Raw genomic sequence first — 16,174 nt, forward strand, 5'->3', positions numbered from 1 at the left:
TTTCACTTGAAATATGGCCCAATTACTGTCCAGATTTTCCCAGTCCATTGTCTTTTTAGTTAATGATCAAACAGGAAACTATGAAATGATCACGTTTTGTCAATTTAATTTTGCTTATACGGCTAACAACCTGAAATACAGCAGTACAACAATATAAAGTCAGAGGACAATGGCCGCCGTGTGGATTTGAGATCCATAGCACGAGTGAGAATATAAGAGTCAGGACCACATGTTTAAGAGTTTATTGTGACTTAGAGAACACAGTACACATTTCATCCTGACACACACACATCGGTGAGCTGTTTGAGATGAAGAAGAGACAGACATGGAGAAATGTTAGCATCATGTGAATGAGTCAGTAAGTCAGAAACAGTTGCTTTCATTCAAATCTGTCGTGGTTTTGCACACAATGCTCCCAGAAAACCCAAATTAAAACTGTTTTTTTATATTCTTTGTGATTACAATCAGTCTTGAGGCATGGATCATGTGGTCAGACAGTTCACTGCCGGATAATCTACAATGTCGTCTCTATTCATTCAATCACGAGTGCAGTGTTTAACCAGCAGTGTTTAATATTAGGCGAAGTGAAAGTAAATAGAAGTGAGCAGCAGTGAGAGATGAGCAGACCCTGTGTAAGATATGAAGAGGTAACATCTAGCCTACTGTCAACTGAGCTTGACAAAAAAGTCACATTTATTTCCCAAACACCATTACCGCTACAGCATGAACAGCAAGTCTCTACATATCATATTTACAGAAACACAAAGACAACCTGTACTCTATTCCCGAGCCCCTCGCCACATTAGTCTCAGCTCAGTTTCAGACACCACAATATCGAAATGAAAAATGCTGTGAAATATTTGAGCAAATTATTATCACCTAAAAAAGCAGCTGAAAAAACAAAATGTTAAGTTTCAGACACATGAGGGAAACATTAAATGATCATTTATGACTGATGACATAAAATAAAGTGCCTTGTTTACAAGCCACCACTCACTTTTGACATGCGCTAATTCATTGTGTAATCTAAATATATCAACAGAATTACAAACTCTAACATCTATTATCTATCTTTAAGCCCTCTTGCCTCCAAGTATTTAAATATATATGTATATTTCCACTTTTCATGAGCATCTTTTCTCCTAACATCTGACTTTGATCTTAAGTATTTGGCACAGTACAGAAACAGGAAGAACTTAAATATCACAAAATCATACACAGCTACAGTACACTGTTAAATCCTTCATTTGACTGGACTACAACACAAAGTTAAAGAGTTTTATCATAAGCTACTGTTGCTCATATGGCAGTTTTCCATTGAGAAAAATGACTGAATCCGCCAGTATTTAATGAGAATAACTAACTAACCAGTTTCCACTTCCCACAGTCCAATCAAAATAACTCTTTTCATATTGTAACTTATCAGAACAAACACAGCAAATAACAAGTAACGCAATAAAGAAAGGAAATGTTCATTTATGCATTCAACTTTTTTAAGCAATTCATTTGTTATTAAAGAGATAAATGTAACCATTTATCATGAAATACAAATAAGGGCATGTGGTCCAGTCCTAATTCCAACCCAAATTTAAAGCCTTTCCCAACTCCCCATAGTATTTAGAAATCAAACTACATTATTCATTCAATACCCCGAAGGCTGTTAAAAGTCATGTAAAATAAAACTATAAGAAGGGGGGGAGGGGGGATTTTAGTTTCCCTCTGTGTCCATGGTAGCACCACAATGTTTGATCTCTGGTGGGTCTGAACTCCGTCAGCAAATATGACGCACCGCTGACTGGCGGATTGCACAGACCTGAGACACACAAACACACACAAATATACACACACAGGGGGGGCTGATTCTCCACTATTGATGGGCACCTGCACTCTCTTTCACCAGCCGACTGTTAAAACCAACAGAGGCGGGAAGACTCTCAATGTTTCACCTGCCCTTCTGCCGTTTCGCACCTCCCCACTTTTCCGCATACTGCTCATTCGACTCCCATCATCGTCATTCTTTTTTCTGTTCATGATCGTTTAACAGACGCCTGGTTGTTTATTTGGGACCACCTGCTCAAACCTGCGATGATCTGAAGCACTCTGAACTGCAGCGCTCTGGTTGTAGACTAACAAGCGTTATCAGAAAAACACTCGAACAAACAGAAAAGATGCAACTAAAGGACAACAAAGCTAAATCAGCAACGAACGAGCAGTCAATAAAGTCGTCAAAAATAACAGCCAGGTATCACAGAGGATCTGTACCACAATGTTCAAGAGTTTTAGAGTTTGAAGTTCATATATTCAGGCGGGGAAGGCATGCCTTCTTGTGGTTTTCCTACGTGATCATGTCCTTATCATCTCCGTTTTCAGTCCCTGGAGTTGAGTCCAGTCCAGACACAGCCCCTCCACCTGTCCAGCTAGATGTCAGGGGTTTGAAAATAGTGGGTAGGTACAACAAATATGAGTAAAGTTCCTTGAAGTTGATGAGTTGGAGAGGCAGAACTGGTACCATCTTGTTTGACTCAGGTTTCTCTATGTTTAGAATCTAACATAGATAAGGGTTTGTTTAGCAAAATCTCATCTGTTCATACCTACCCAACATCTTCACTTCTGCAGTGTTTTCTAGCAACATGAGGAGCTTCGTTTCCTCTCAAATTCAACTGAATCTTCCCTCCTGAATGTCTCTGTCCTCTGTCAGAGTCCATCTTTCCTCCACTCACGCTTACACTTTTTGCTGCATCTCTATCTGTTGACCCTGCCTGCTCTGACTTTGGCCCTTCCCGTTCATCTCGTACATCGAGCTCTTCTGCTGCTGCCGTCTGTAACACCACACCCCGACGATGACTGCCGCAGCAACCATACACACTACCGCGATTATGGCTGCCACCGTGGGCCCGCGGCTGGATGAGCTCGGAGGACGAGGAGGGCAGTTCTCGTCTATACACATTGCCTCCCCCATCTCTCCCTCCACCTCCCCTCTCTCTCCAGTCTCTCCGGGCAGGTGGTGCACAGTGTGCTCTTCAAGGATGTCGCCGTCATGCATCGGTGGAGCTGGGTCCTGATCGAGGACAGGGTGCTCAGTGGGGCCACCAAGCCAGGAGCGGGTGGGAGCTGCTTGTTGTGTGTCATAGTCCTGGGTGTCAGAGTTTGAAGGGGCGTCTGAAGGCTGCGAGGGTGCAGAGGTGGAGATGAAGCCAGGAAACTTCTCCTCCACTCCACCTTGCTCTAAGGAAGGGTCCGAAGTGGGAGACTCAGGATCGTCTGGTAAACTGGTGTAAGGGACGGGTCTTCGAACTTCCACATCGTTGGGTCTGTCCGTCGTTCTGACCTCCCCCCTCTCCTCGGCCTTGTCGGTTGTGGAGTCACCATTTTCCGTTTCCGCTTGAACGACAGGGTATCCATCCAGCCAGGTGTCATCTGTGGTCGCCTTTCCTCCTGATGCCTTCTGAGTGACGTTCTGGCGTTCATCTTTTGGTACAGAGATAATGACATGCTGATGACCATCATCGTCATCTTCATGGCTGTCGTGATCGTCAAAACTGTCGTGGTCATCGTGGTCATCGTGATCAGGGTAGTGGTCGTTATCATCCTCCTCCAGGTCGTAATGCTCCTCATGCTGGTCATCATCGTGGTCGTCGCGGTCTGGATGTTCCTCAGAGCCGTCAGGATGTTCCCGATTATCATCAACGTGATCGTCGGTCAAATCCTCATGATCTTCATAGCTTTCATGTTCATCGTATGTATCATCTCGATCATCGTACTCCTGGCTGACGTAGCGAACGCGTTCACGCTCCTCCTCGTGTTCTCCCATGTCGTAATGATCATCGTGATCGTCGTGTTTTTTGTGGTGATCCAGATCTTCACGCTGAGCTGGAATGTAATGTTTTACATGATCATCGCGGTCATCTTCTTCCTGCTGACTCTCTCGGTCATCTTGATCCTCGTGGTGGCTGTCGTTACCATCGTCTCGGTCATCTGTGTCGTGATCATCAAAGCTGTCTGTCTCGTGATCGTGGTCGTCAACGTCAACAGGACGCTGGTTGTGGTGTTGTCCTTCTTGGCTCTCCTGCTCTTTGCTCTCCTCTGATTTGGCGCCTGAGGCTCTCTGTGTCGTCTGTGTGACTGGATTAGAGGCGACCGGACTGCCCTCCTCCTGGAAGGCCTCAGAGGGGAACCAGAACAGGTGTTTCTGGGAGAGCTGGGACACAGGTGCTTGAGTGGCTGCAGCAGCATCAGTCGTGACCACCTCGCTCCTGTCCTGCTCCCACCTCGGATGGCCTACGAAGTCCTCAACCGCCCGTTCCTCATCTTCTTCTCCTCCAAATTTTCGGCCAATCACCTCTCCTTCCACTTCATGCACTTCGTGTTGGTCTTGATGCTCCTCCTCTTCCTCGACACTGAAGCTTGTCTCTTGCTGCTCCTGACTTGGGTATGCAGCTCCATGCACCTCCTCATGCACCTCACCATGAGCCTCCGCTGGCCTCTCGCTGTGGTCCTCGGCCTCTCCATAGGAATCTGGGAACTTATCCTCGTAGTCTATGTGACTTTCAGTCTCATCTGCAGGAACACAAAGGACACATATACTGTATCAGTTGCATCATTTAATGCTACTCAAATTAAAAAGGCATTTGCGCTGACATATCGAAGACATTTTCGGATCCTGAAAATTTCTTCGATAGAAGTGGTTACCAAAAATGTTTGATTATGACCCTGAAGAGGAACAGTTTGACATTCTGGGGAATACACGCATTTTCTTTCTTGCCAAGACAGTTTGAAGACAAGATTGATTACTTTTGTGGTTGTCCATTCAATATAAAGCTATAGCCAGTTAGCTTAGCTTAGCATAAAGACAAAAAAAATCTGACTACCAGCCATTAAGATCTTTATCTCCTGGCCTGAAGCAATGACTTCCTGAAGTCTAGTTCAGCAGCTCACCCTGCTCTAACCCAGCCAACAGAGTTTTTGTATGGATTTAACAAACTAGATATACATAGTGAGCTTTAGCTGTGTTTCATTTGGTCAGAACCAGGCTAACAGTTTCCCCCTATTTTCAGTCTTTACACTAAGCTATGCTAAAAGTAACTTATGTTGAGCTACGCTAAAAGGGGTTTAATCGTATTTAACAATAATTCATCAAATGTCAAACTTAGTTCTTTTAAGCAATGTAAATATTATAAATGACATTTTTACTTTGCTCACTGTCATCCCTTTAGATGATCTTGTGACCCCTCTGGTTTATCTTGGGACAGTTCAGGAACGACTTGCTGCTGAGCACAAACATGACTACGACTCTGTTCGACTCTGTTCTCTGACTTCATAGACACCTCCTGCCCTCTTCTCCCTCTGCTATGAACGAGTCCACACTATGGCATGTCACACTAAGGTGTCAAAGCAGCCATTTTCATCCCAACGCACAACTGAGGCTCTGTTTTCCAAAAGCTAGGAATCAAACACTGGTCACCTAACGACAATGGACGCTAACACAGCAGTGAGGAAGTTGACCTTAGAGTGGTCTACTGTCTGGGTCAAAGGTCAAAGCTTTGAAGAGGACACGCAAAAGAAGGAGGCTTTCCATTTCAGTCCTACATAAACAGTTTAAACAACTTCTTACCTTTGACGCAAATCTCCACCAGTCCGTACCACTCTCCACAGCTGTCACACAGCAGGCTGAAGGCTGTGTGTCCACTGGGCATTAAATAACCTGGCACACAGGTGTAGAGCAGCTCATCTCCCATTTCATACCCATTGTGCCCCTGCAGACGGGCGTTAGGAAAGGATGGTGGGTCACCACATGGCACGCCTGTAAACAACAAACACGCACATGTAATCTAAAAACAATAAAATAAACATTGCACATTAAAAGTGAATTGTTAAAGTAACTATTAGATGATGCAATTTAATAATCCCTATTTAATAGTACACATTGTGGTTCAGTGTGAAACATGACTAATTATTATCCAGCTTTACAGCCACACAGTCCTGTGTGTAAACAGAACAAGATAACAAAGACTCAAGGGACAGAAGGCAATGGGGGTTTATGGAAAATGTGGATGTAATATTGACCACTAACAATGCCTCTTGGAGGAGATAAAGGAAAACGTATTGTCTTGACCCTAGTCTAATTTTCATGTTAATTAAAACAAGGCAAGACTGATTTTTTTTTACAAATAATAACATCTTGTGTTGTTGATATAAATATATTTATATTTTCAGTTATTCATTTACTCTCCCAATTAAAAGCCTTTTACATTTTACATTCAGCAGCTGTTTTATTACAACATTTAAGCCTGAAAATCTGGGTTTTTGGTCAAGAATGAAAGTGTACTCAATTTACAGCCGCACATCTGTAAATGAGGAGTGTTTTTAATATCACGACTAACTGGGCAAACTCAGCGAGGTGCTGATATGGATATGACTGAAAGCTCCAGAGCAGCTAGACCCTTGTTTGGTCAAAGATACAGTATTTTCATAGAAAACACAGGAAGATCTAATGCACTTTGACTGATTATAGATACCTAATGTAAATTTCAAAATTATTTTAGTATTTAGTGCTAAAACAATTTCAAAAACATGTCTACAAAGTACAAAAACACAAAAAAAAACTAGCCAAAATAAATGACTTAATATTTGTGTGTTGCCCTGACATGAAGCTAACATTTCACCATATACCTCCTAACCTCCTATAATTAACACAACCATAACTACATAATAACCGGCACAGCCACAACCCTAACTGCAAAGCTGTGTCATTGCTTTTGCAGCTTTAAATGGTTCGGTCCTGTTAATTTTTTCCCCACAGCAGAGAGTTTGTTCTTTCCTCGTGGGGTGTTGTATTAAAAAGAGCCACAGTAGCTCTACTGTTTATGTAGAATGACTAGAGGTCTCTTCTGGGTTGCGTCCAATAATAGTCTGAACCAAAACCAACCCCTGACTGGCCCTCCTCCTTCCTTGGATTCACGCCAGGGTGCAGATATTCATTGGTATATAACAACAGATATGAGAAAGAACATAGTGGCATTCAGAATCACAAACTTGCAAGAAGGGGAGTGTTTATAGGAAAGCTGTTGATTTAAATAACAGGAACAGACTCTCTATCACACACATCAGTAAATATCTTAGAAAGACAATTGAGATGGACTGAGACTGATAGATTTCAGTGTGTCAAAGCTAGCTAAGCTTTACCACTAACAAAAGGTGTTCCGCAAGGATCCGTTCTGGGCCCCTTCTTATTTACAATTTTTATACAAAATAAAGTCTCTTCGATAACTGACTGTAACATCCATCTCTACGTAGATGATACTGTTCTGTATTGTTTTGCTGCCCTGTGCAACTCGCTGTTGAGAACCTAAAATTTAAAACTCACTTACCTAAGTATCTAATCCTTCAAGTCCTGCTGGATTACTCTCAATTTTGAAAATCCAACGTTGTGCTTCACACATGTGGAATTATTCACACTCACATTTCTTGTTGACACTTCAAGGTTATAATCTTAAACCACTTTAACGATCCACTCATATCCTGATCTCTACCCACAACTTTTATGTACAGATTCATGAATTATGAGTGCATGACTCTGTGTTTGTGAGTTTACTGACCTCTGTCTTTGATGCAGAAGGCGTCCAGGTGTGAAGCTTCCTCTGTGGCGTTTTCTGTTCTCACATCCACTGCTTTCAGGGCACCGCCCACAACATTACACACCGTGGTCCTAGAAGTCAATACATAGATAACAAGATAAATAAAATCATGTTGGAGAACTTCACATTGACATACACATAGACACAATCAATAGTTACAATGTGAAATAGAAGGAAATGGCCAGCAGTGAAGCATCAAGTGTCCCTGAGGGGCTCTAGGCTTGAGGCTGCTTATAATTAAACCAAGTGTGTGTTTACTTTTAACACACTCACACACACACACACACATACCACACAAACATAGAAACATTACATGAACATAGAAACTCAATTAGGTACACATTTTATACTTCACGTATAACACCCAGCAATGTATTGTACAATTTTGAGCCTTCCACCACCTACCAGAGGAAAATGTGGTTTCTTTTACTCAACTGCATTTAGTAGACAACTTTAGAGAGTAAATATTTTTACATACAGATTGAACATAACAGACCATCATAAGCAGTGCATTGTTTAAGATTAAACCAGTGGTTACCAATCTTTGCGGCTTTTGACCTATAGGAAGCAGTATGCAGTTTGGTCCCATTGTCTGTGTCATGTTTCCACATGTCTCAGACATAAATGAGATAAATTCAATAACCAATTATTTCATTGTGTACCAGTTATTTGTACAAAGTAGCAAAGAGGGCTCATATGAATCCTGAAAATATAAAATATCAATGAATGTGCAAGCAAAACAAAAAAAAAAATCCAAAACACACAAAATAGAAACATACACATGTTTTTGATTAATGCACATTGTCCCCAGTTTTTTCTGTTTCCACCAAAGCAACATTTCCTCTAAACACTTACGGTTTAATTTAAATAACTTTTTAAGGCCCAAAGAGTTAAAATAATCAAAAAAAAAGTTCAAACACAAACTCAGAAGAAAAACTGCCCTTTTGAGGTGCCTGCACCACAGGCTGCGGTCCACACTAGCACAGCCTCAACCACCTACAACAAACAGGAAGATGTATTTTACTCTAGAACAAATACTTTTACTTTATAATGCTCCTGTACTTTTACTTTATGAATGTTTGACTATACTTATTTTATTGCTCCACTGATGTACTGGTACTTCCACAACAGTAAAGGATCTGAGTCATTTTCCACCACTGATAAAAGTGAGATTTCTGCTCAACAATATTGTGCTTAAGCAGCCGGTCTGGTTTATATATATGTGTAACATGACGACATATGTTCAGATATATACTGTGCTCTGTGCTGTCTTGGTCGCTCCCTGATTTGCTGCTTATTCAAACATTATTACAGCATGACATCAGAGTCCAGGAACAGCCTTCACAGCTCAGACATGCTGCAGTATCAGCAGCTGTAGCCTGTGGCTCAATATTATCACTGTGGCACATTACGGATAGATGTTCCCATGCCAAAGTTACAGCCAGCTTAGTATAGAACAATGATAACATAAGGGCCTTAATATAATGTGCCGTCCACAGGGACCGAATGAATAATGCCTACAAGCTGCAGTGGCAAAAAAATGCTGAGCAAATAGTCTATTTTTGTCGCAACATTAAGGTTTATAGTATCATGAGCCCATTTGTCAAACAAAAGCAGCAGATAAGAGTGACTCAAACTTCCCAGGCTGATCAAATCATGTTCCCATAGCAGCTCCGGACACAAATTATAGTTTAAATGAGTTCAGAAACATCATAAAACGTCAGATGTATTTCTCTTTTAGGTAGGTAGGATTATTTATCAAGTATAATAACATGGAAAAGATATTGGCCCAGGTTTGAATGTCTGCATGTGTATGAGTCTGTGTGTGTGTAACAGAGTTAATCAAAGCATCTGTAATTGGAAAGAATTTGACTGGCAGCGCAGCGAGACTGTGAGAAGTGTTGTGAGTCATGCTGCATGCCTGTGCCATGCGAACTTCAGCTTATAAGGACAAAAGTCGGAAAGGGAGAAAGAAAAAAAAACGGGCAGCAAGCGAGAAACCGCCAAGAAAACACTCCGAGTGGGAAAAAAGAACACAAAAAGACTGTTTTCACATTAAAATCAGCTCATGCAGGCGTCTACTACTCTGCTACTTACACTTTCTCAAACCTCTCACCTTACATGACACAAATATAACGGAAAAAACCTGAATGTGTGTTTTTATGAACCTGAGTGTTAATTCATTCTGCTGATATTATTGTGCTTGGTTACCGGGGCAGCAGGTCTATGATTGACAGGTAAGAGGAAGACGTTAAGGTAGGACAGTCATTCTGAGAAGCTCTTGTTATTACGCAACAGACCTGAACATTATGTCAATGCATGTCTGGATATAACACCAGACCATTACCTTCTGGAAACCATGTCAAAACAGCACCTTACACTTCATCTAGAAAAAAGTGACACAAAGACTAATTTTTCTGTTCAGAACTAAGCACACAAAAAACACACAACGTAATTTCTTCTGTAAAGGATCTTTCAATTAAAACTAGACGGAAAGAAGTAGTTTGATGACATCATGAAGCAGCGTGGGATCATGGGGGTTCATTATAAACAGCGGCTATTGCAGATTATCACACGGCTGTGTTAAATACCTGATTTTGATTGGTTAATTACGAGGTTTGTTATTTCTCTATCCGCTTGCTAAGTCTGACTACACCTGTGACATGAATCCATTTGCGGGTCCAACCGCTCCTTCAGTCGCTACTGAACAACCTAGCTAACACTAGCGGAACCTGTGAATCTCTTCACGATTACTTCTTTTGTTTTTACTGAGGCGTCTTTTCAAGTCAAAAAGGAACTAAATACATTTAATTCTCTTTCATTCTTCTCCCTTTGGGGCTTCAGTGAAAGGGAGGATATACAACGTTTAGGTGAACTAGCTGTTAGTAAGCTAGGATGACAGGATCCCAACTAATGAAATTCGTTAGCTAACATGAACAGTTCGCAGGCTTCTGTCCTCCTTCTCTGAGTCGACACTGAGGCTTTTTCGAGGTGGAAAAGGTCAGAGATGTACTCAGCGTAGACAGACAGAGCCATAGCGGGGTGATACACTGTGAAACATGGTAAGCGGGTGTGAAAGCTGATGTCCCCCAGCCAACACAGAGTGAGGAGCACGGGGAAAGAAAAGTGTGTAAGCTTTTCCTCTGACCAGACGTTGGTCATTCTGAAGGCAGCCGCCATTTTGTAGCTTGTACAGTTTTGTAACGCAGATCATTTCTCATTTTGCTTGTGATTAAGGAACATATTTGTTATTTAGGCATTGTAAAATCATCATTTATTAATTTTTAAAGTCATTACATGATAAGCTAGCAATATAATCTATCTAGAGCAATGCTAGAGTTAGCTGCTCTAGCATAAGCTGTGCTAGCAACATGGCTCTTATGATATGTTGGTCTATCGGTTGGTCCATCGTTCAACCACTTTGGTTCTGACTTAAACATATCTCCACATTTGCGAGGAATTGCTATAAAATTGTTCACATCCTTTATTTATTTATTTCTTTATACAAAGGTTTAAGACGAAATTCTTGATTTTCCTTAAATGTTAGCTAAGGTTAAGAACATGATATGTTCTTAACACGTCTCTAAGCATTGTCATTGTAAGCATGCTAGCTTGCCAGCTTTGGCATCCAGCTCAAAGCATAGCTGACTAAATATCTTGTTGTTTTTTTATGCTTGTACCTCTTTGTTATATTTGTAACTCAACCATTTCAGTAATTTTATCAAGCGTAGATACTCCAAATTCTCTGATTCAGCTTCTCTAATGTAAGGCTGTGCTGCTCTTGGAAACAGCATGGACATGTATTGCTGTGTTCTGTTAGTTTTAAGACAAAATGATCAATCCAAAATTCAAAAACTATACTTGGCAAATAGGCAGAAAGAAATACTATAGCTTTTGAGGGGAAATGAGAGAGAAAAATAACATATTTGAGGAATTTCTATCGATGTGGAAGTATTGCCAGAACACCTCTCACTTTTAAAGAATTTAGGGCAGTTATTTCTGTTTAACTTTGAAAAGCACAAGCATATCTAACACTTACACACCACAGCTTTAAATCACCTCATATAATAAAATATATAGACCAGAATCACTGCAATATTCTCTGCCTGTCCTCTGCTCCGGATACAAACTGTCAATCAAACACCTGAATATATTTTTCCCCCCTCAGGCCTGTCTGTTTCTGTCTGTCTGCCGGTGCTGAAGGCTGCGTGTCATGTTACCGTGGAGATGAGAGGTGTAAATGGAGGCAGTTGTCGACATGACACCCTGGCTCAGAATTCCCTCCTCCTCCAGGAAGGAACAGAGGAGTCTTTCTCCCTCTCTTCCTCCCTCTTTCTTCTCTCTTTCCCCCCTGAAATGTGTCTCTCTCTTCTCCTATCTTCCCACTCTCTCTGTAACTGCCGCTGCTGCCTTCACTTCCTTTCCCTTTCATCCCTGCCTTCCACACACACACAAAGATGACCTTTGACCTCTCTGGAAATCTCAAGTCTTACTCCATGCGCCTTAAAACAATGAAGACTCTCACGCACAAACACGCACAGTAATATACACAGATGCTTTTTTTCTTACCCAACTGCGCCTCCGTAGAGCCACCCACGGGTGCAGGGGGAGAAGAAGCACTCGACCACGGCGTGATGGAGCTCCTGTGCTGAGGCTAGGCGGGATTGTTGGGAGGCACAGGCCCGCTCAGCATCTCTGAAGCCCTGCAGGCCGGAGGAGTTCCTCAGGTTCAACACGAACACTCGACCTGAAGACAGAAGGAGAGGGAGTGAGAGGAAAACCTCTGAAGCTTCTGCTAACCTGTTATAAACCTTCGAATATTATAGCAAGTTTTCATGAGCACTGCAGTATAACTTTGACCTGTGATCTTCTGGGTACTAGCAGGCTCTGTAAAGTAAATTATTGTGTATTATATTATATTACTTTTTTTATTAATGCACATTGTCCCTTTCAAATGAAGAAAATTGAGTTCACAAAACACAATCACCTGCAATTTTGTTGTAGTTGAGTGGAACTGGGGAACAATAGATTCTATTTTTTGCTTAAATGTCCTTAATGCCTATTTTTCCGTAACCTCCTTGGTGATTTAAGACTTATATAGTTAAGCAGGTACCTGAGGGCAGCAATGCACAAATATAGATTTTGAACACCATATTTTGGATATTAATACAGATTTTGTTTAGAGCTTAAACAAAGGTGTAAATTATTAAGAGATTAGACATGACAATTGTTGTTAAGATAATTTATAAAAAGTGCATATTTCCAATTAATTTCACAGTTTCAAAAGACTGATATAACAACATGTTTCTGTATAAAGGATCACTGTAAGTAACTGCAGCATTACACTGATTTTTCCACCTACAGTGATTGTTGATTGGCTACAGGTGTCGTCAATTTTCTGCATGGCACGAGCTCACTGTCCCTGTCATTATCAACTAATTGCCACGTCATTAGCTATTGTTTTGATATGCTAAAGGTAATTGGCGTTGATGCTTAAAATGAAGTCAGTCAAATACTCTATTATAAACATTCGGTGACTGCAGACTGCGCGCATAACATAACTTTATTGGACGTGTAAGGCTTTTAAGATATTGCATGACATTTCTAATTTAAAGGGGGGACATTGGCTGGAAGAGAACGTGCTCTTTGGCGATAATTACGGAACGCACGAGACTGCAAGGCAGGTGTCAATTGTTTGCGAGTGCATTGACTAACGGTTCCTGCATCACCATACTGTAATTTAAGTCATTTAATAGCCTATTTGATTAAAAGCTTATAGCGAGTGAATAAATTAGTAGTTAAAAATTAATTTTATAGTTATTTTGTCCCATAAATAGAATTTCCTTCTGTCAAAAAAGCAAAAAATATGAACTTACCGTCTGCTTTTACAACAGAGGTCACCACGAGACAAGCCAGGCATCCAAAGAGAAATGACAGACAAATGTGCATCTTTTTTCCAGCTGCAGGTTAAAGCTCACTTTTTTTAAGTTGGAAAACGTGTCCAAAAACTTCCAAACGACTTTGGATATTCACAATCTTGCAGGTCAAAGTGGAGGTGGACAGCAAACTCCCGCTTTTTCCCTCCTGGTGGACAGAGGTGGACTGAGCAGCGGGAAGGTGAGCTTGTTGACAAGTGCGCGTGATGACGGAGAGAAAACAGTCAGAGCGGCTCGAGAGCGAGGCGCAGTTTATCTCCCCAAATAGTCTCCCTCGCGAGCAGATGGAGCACCGGTGTGAAAACTCGCGTGTTCCCGTTAGTAAATACGTCACGGCTCAAAATCTTGACTGCTCCTTTACAGATACAGATAGGGCTGCTGCTCAAGTGCCCTTGAGCCAGAAATAAGAGCCCTCACCGCTCATTACATGTGAGCTGGCATGGATAAAAGCGTCACTCCCTCAATGTAAGGAAATGTGTATCTGAGTTGAAGAATGACACTGCAATGCTATTTAAAGACATTTTGGCTAATTAGGAACCTCACGTTCAGTACACCCAAATGGAGCTTATCCTTTGAGCATTAAAATCTTAATTAAGGTGAGCTGTCCTTTCTGCCAGGCCAAACTTCCCTCTGTTGGTTGGTGTGCGTTTTTGTGTGTCTTTGTGTGTCCCATTTGGTGAGGGAGATAAAGACGGATGACCAAAGCCCATAGAAAGCGTCTGCATTGTTTAAGTGAATCTGCATGTAAAGATAGCCAACCCACATAGTGTAGGTAACATCCACTTTACGAAACCTAAACAAACATTATAGCATATAAAACCTATATAAGTTATCACAGTGTGCACATGCTTTTATAAATACACGCACCAGTCTACTGTTAAGACTAATAACATTTCCCTTCCATTTGCACATCAATACATTTGTATTAACAAGGCAAGGCAATAGGATAGTGTTAGATTTCCAGTATGACGACTGTCATTTGGCTTTTCTTAAGCTGCAAGGATGGGAAATTTAGAAGCTGAAAGTTCAATCTTGACCTTGGAAACAGTAACTGATAAAGCAATTTCACCACAATGTCCCTTTCCTGCTTTTACATTATCGTCCTCAGCAGACAGAAGCTCCAGCGGAGCTACAAAGTGGACTTTGTAGTGAGATTGTCAGGGATGGAAGATGAATTCTGGTCCTTAAAAGCAAAATGTACATGAAGTATTTGAAGTACTCATTGCAGGAAAAGAAAAATGTAGCTGTGTCTCAATTCGGGGGCTGCATCTTTCAAAGGACGTGGCTTACGGAGGATGAGACATTCGTAGCCTGCGTAGATGCTAAGGCCGAACTGAATCGAGACGGTCTAGTCTACAGGGCATTTCCTGTTTGCATCACCAGCTGTTCCCGCCCTTAACCTTACGTCACCATACGCGGCTCCTGGCGCCTATCAACAGCTAGCGGGCTAACTAGCTATCATAACTAACGTCATGTGACTTAACCTATTATTTTAAAGCTAATGTATTTCAAGGCCCCTTTAGTTATTTTTATCATTTCTGTCGCTAGCTATTTGATTGAGATGAAACCAAAAACTTTTACATTTAGAAGTGTACTCCTCTGGCATTTGTCGCGCAATGAATCTCGGGATATGTTGGGCCGTGAAGGATGCACCCAATGGATCCTGCATGGCCCCCGGAAAAGGAGGACGCAATGGTCGGCTGCATCCGAAGAAGCCTTCAAAATGGGACAGCCTTTGACGCGCCGCTGTGACGCAATCTGTCTTCCTCTGCAGCCATTTCCCTCTGACATCAATATCTGCATGGGAAGCTCTAAATCAGTTATAATGTTGATGTATTCAAGGTTGAAAGTTGTATATATAAAAAAAATGTTGTCATTCCAAAGAAAACAGTGAAAATAAATAAGATTTGATAACCCATTAGATACCATTAGAAAACAGCTAACATTCTGCTTAGCATTAGCATTCAACTACTTCCTAGCTAATATTACTGTTAGCTTGAAAATGTAGGCTTTTTCTATCCTTTAATCAATAATCAATAATGTAAGCACATTCAGCCACTTCCTAGCTAACAGTGATTGTAGCTAGAAGAGGTTGAAAACTAATGTTCGCTGTTAGCTAATGGGTTGTCAAATATATTGTTTTAACTTTAAATATGTCCTTTTGAGATGCCCTTAATTCATACAATGTTAACCTAAAGACACAGCACTTCCACCCTGACCAGGATGTACGCACACAGATAAAAGATTTACAAAAGGAAAACAATTGGAATACGATAAAAAAACAACAATGGAGAAATTCCTCAAGGATTGACACCCTTAATGAGGATCACACCTTCTCATCCCTCCACATCCCACCTTTTCCATTTTCATATTTCTCCGTGTTCCCTCTGCCCCAGTGGAGTCATCCATGCTGCCGCGCCTGCATTGTGCCCTTAAATCCCCCAATGATGTTTTTCCATTTCTCTGTTTTTCTGTGCCACATTTTGTCACCCTGCTCTCATGCACCTCTCATACTTGCACCTCCTGCTCAGAAGGGTTACAGATGGGAGGGCTGGGATCCTGACTCATGCACAGGGGGCTATTTCTGGAGAAGTTTGGGGGTCG

General features: G+C 41.4%; 1 protein-coding gene across 1 annotated transcript; it reads right to left on the reverse strand.

The window, feature by feature from the left end:
* Window positions 1-234: 234 nt before the first annotated feature.
* On the reverse strand, window positions 235-13,659 carry susd5 (sushi domain containing 5). Its single transcript, XM_069681783.1, has 5 exons — window positions 13,511-13,659; window positions 12,204-12,381; window positions 7,596-7,705; window positions 5,612-5,800; window positions 235-4,557 (listed from the first exon to the last, which is right to left on the reverse strand). Exons 1-5 carry the CDS (start codon window positions 13,581-13,583, stop codon window positions 2,723-2,725), a joined length of 2,385 nt encoding a protein of 794 aa, XP_069537884.1. The 5' UTR covers window positions 13,584-13,659; the 3' UTR covers window positions 235-2,722.
* Window positions 13,660-16,174: the final 2,515 nt, after the last annotated feature.

The sequence above is a fragment of the Semicossyphus pulcher genome, unplaced genomic scaffold (genome assembly GCF_022749685.1).
Source record: "Semicossyphus pulcher isolate SPU_LCO1_2020_fin unplaced genomic scaffold, fSemPul1.0.p SCAF_5, whole genome shotgun sequence".
Classification (NCBI taxonomy): domain Eukaryota; kingdom Metazoa; phylum Chordata; class Actinopteri; order Labriformes; family Labridae; genus Semicossyphus; species Semicossyphus pulcher.

Bases quoted from the DNA above. Each gene is read 5' to 3' on its own strand.
- susd5 (XM_069681783.1), bottom strand. From the start codon at position 13,583: ATGCACATTTGTCTGTCATTTCTCTTTGGATGCCTGGCTTGTCTCGTG. The intron at 7,706-12,203 runs GTAAGAAAAAAA...ATTGACTTCTAG, and splicing joins CTCTACGGAGGCGCAGTTGG to GACCACGGTGTGTAATGTTG. The intron at 4,558-5,611 runs GTAAGAAGTTGT...GTGTTCCTGCAG, and splicing joins GGTGGAGATTTGCGTCAAAG to ATGAGACTGAAAGTCACATA.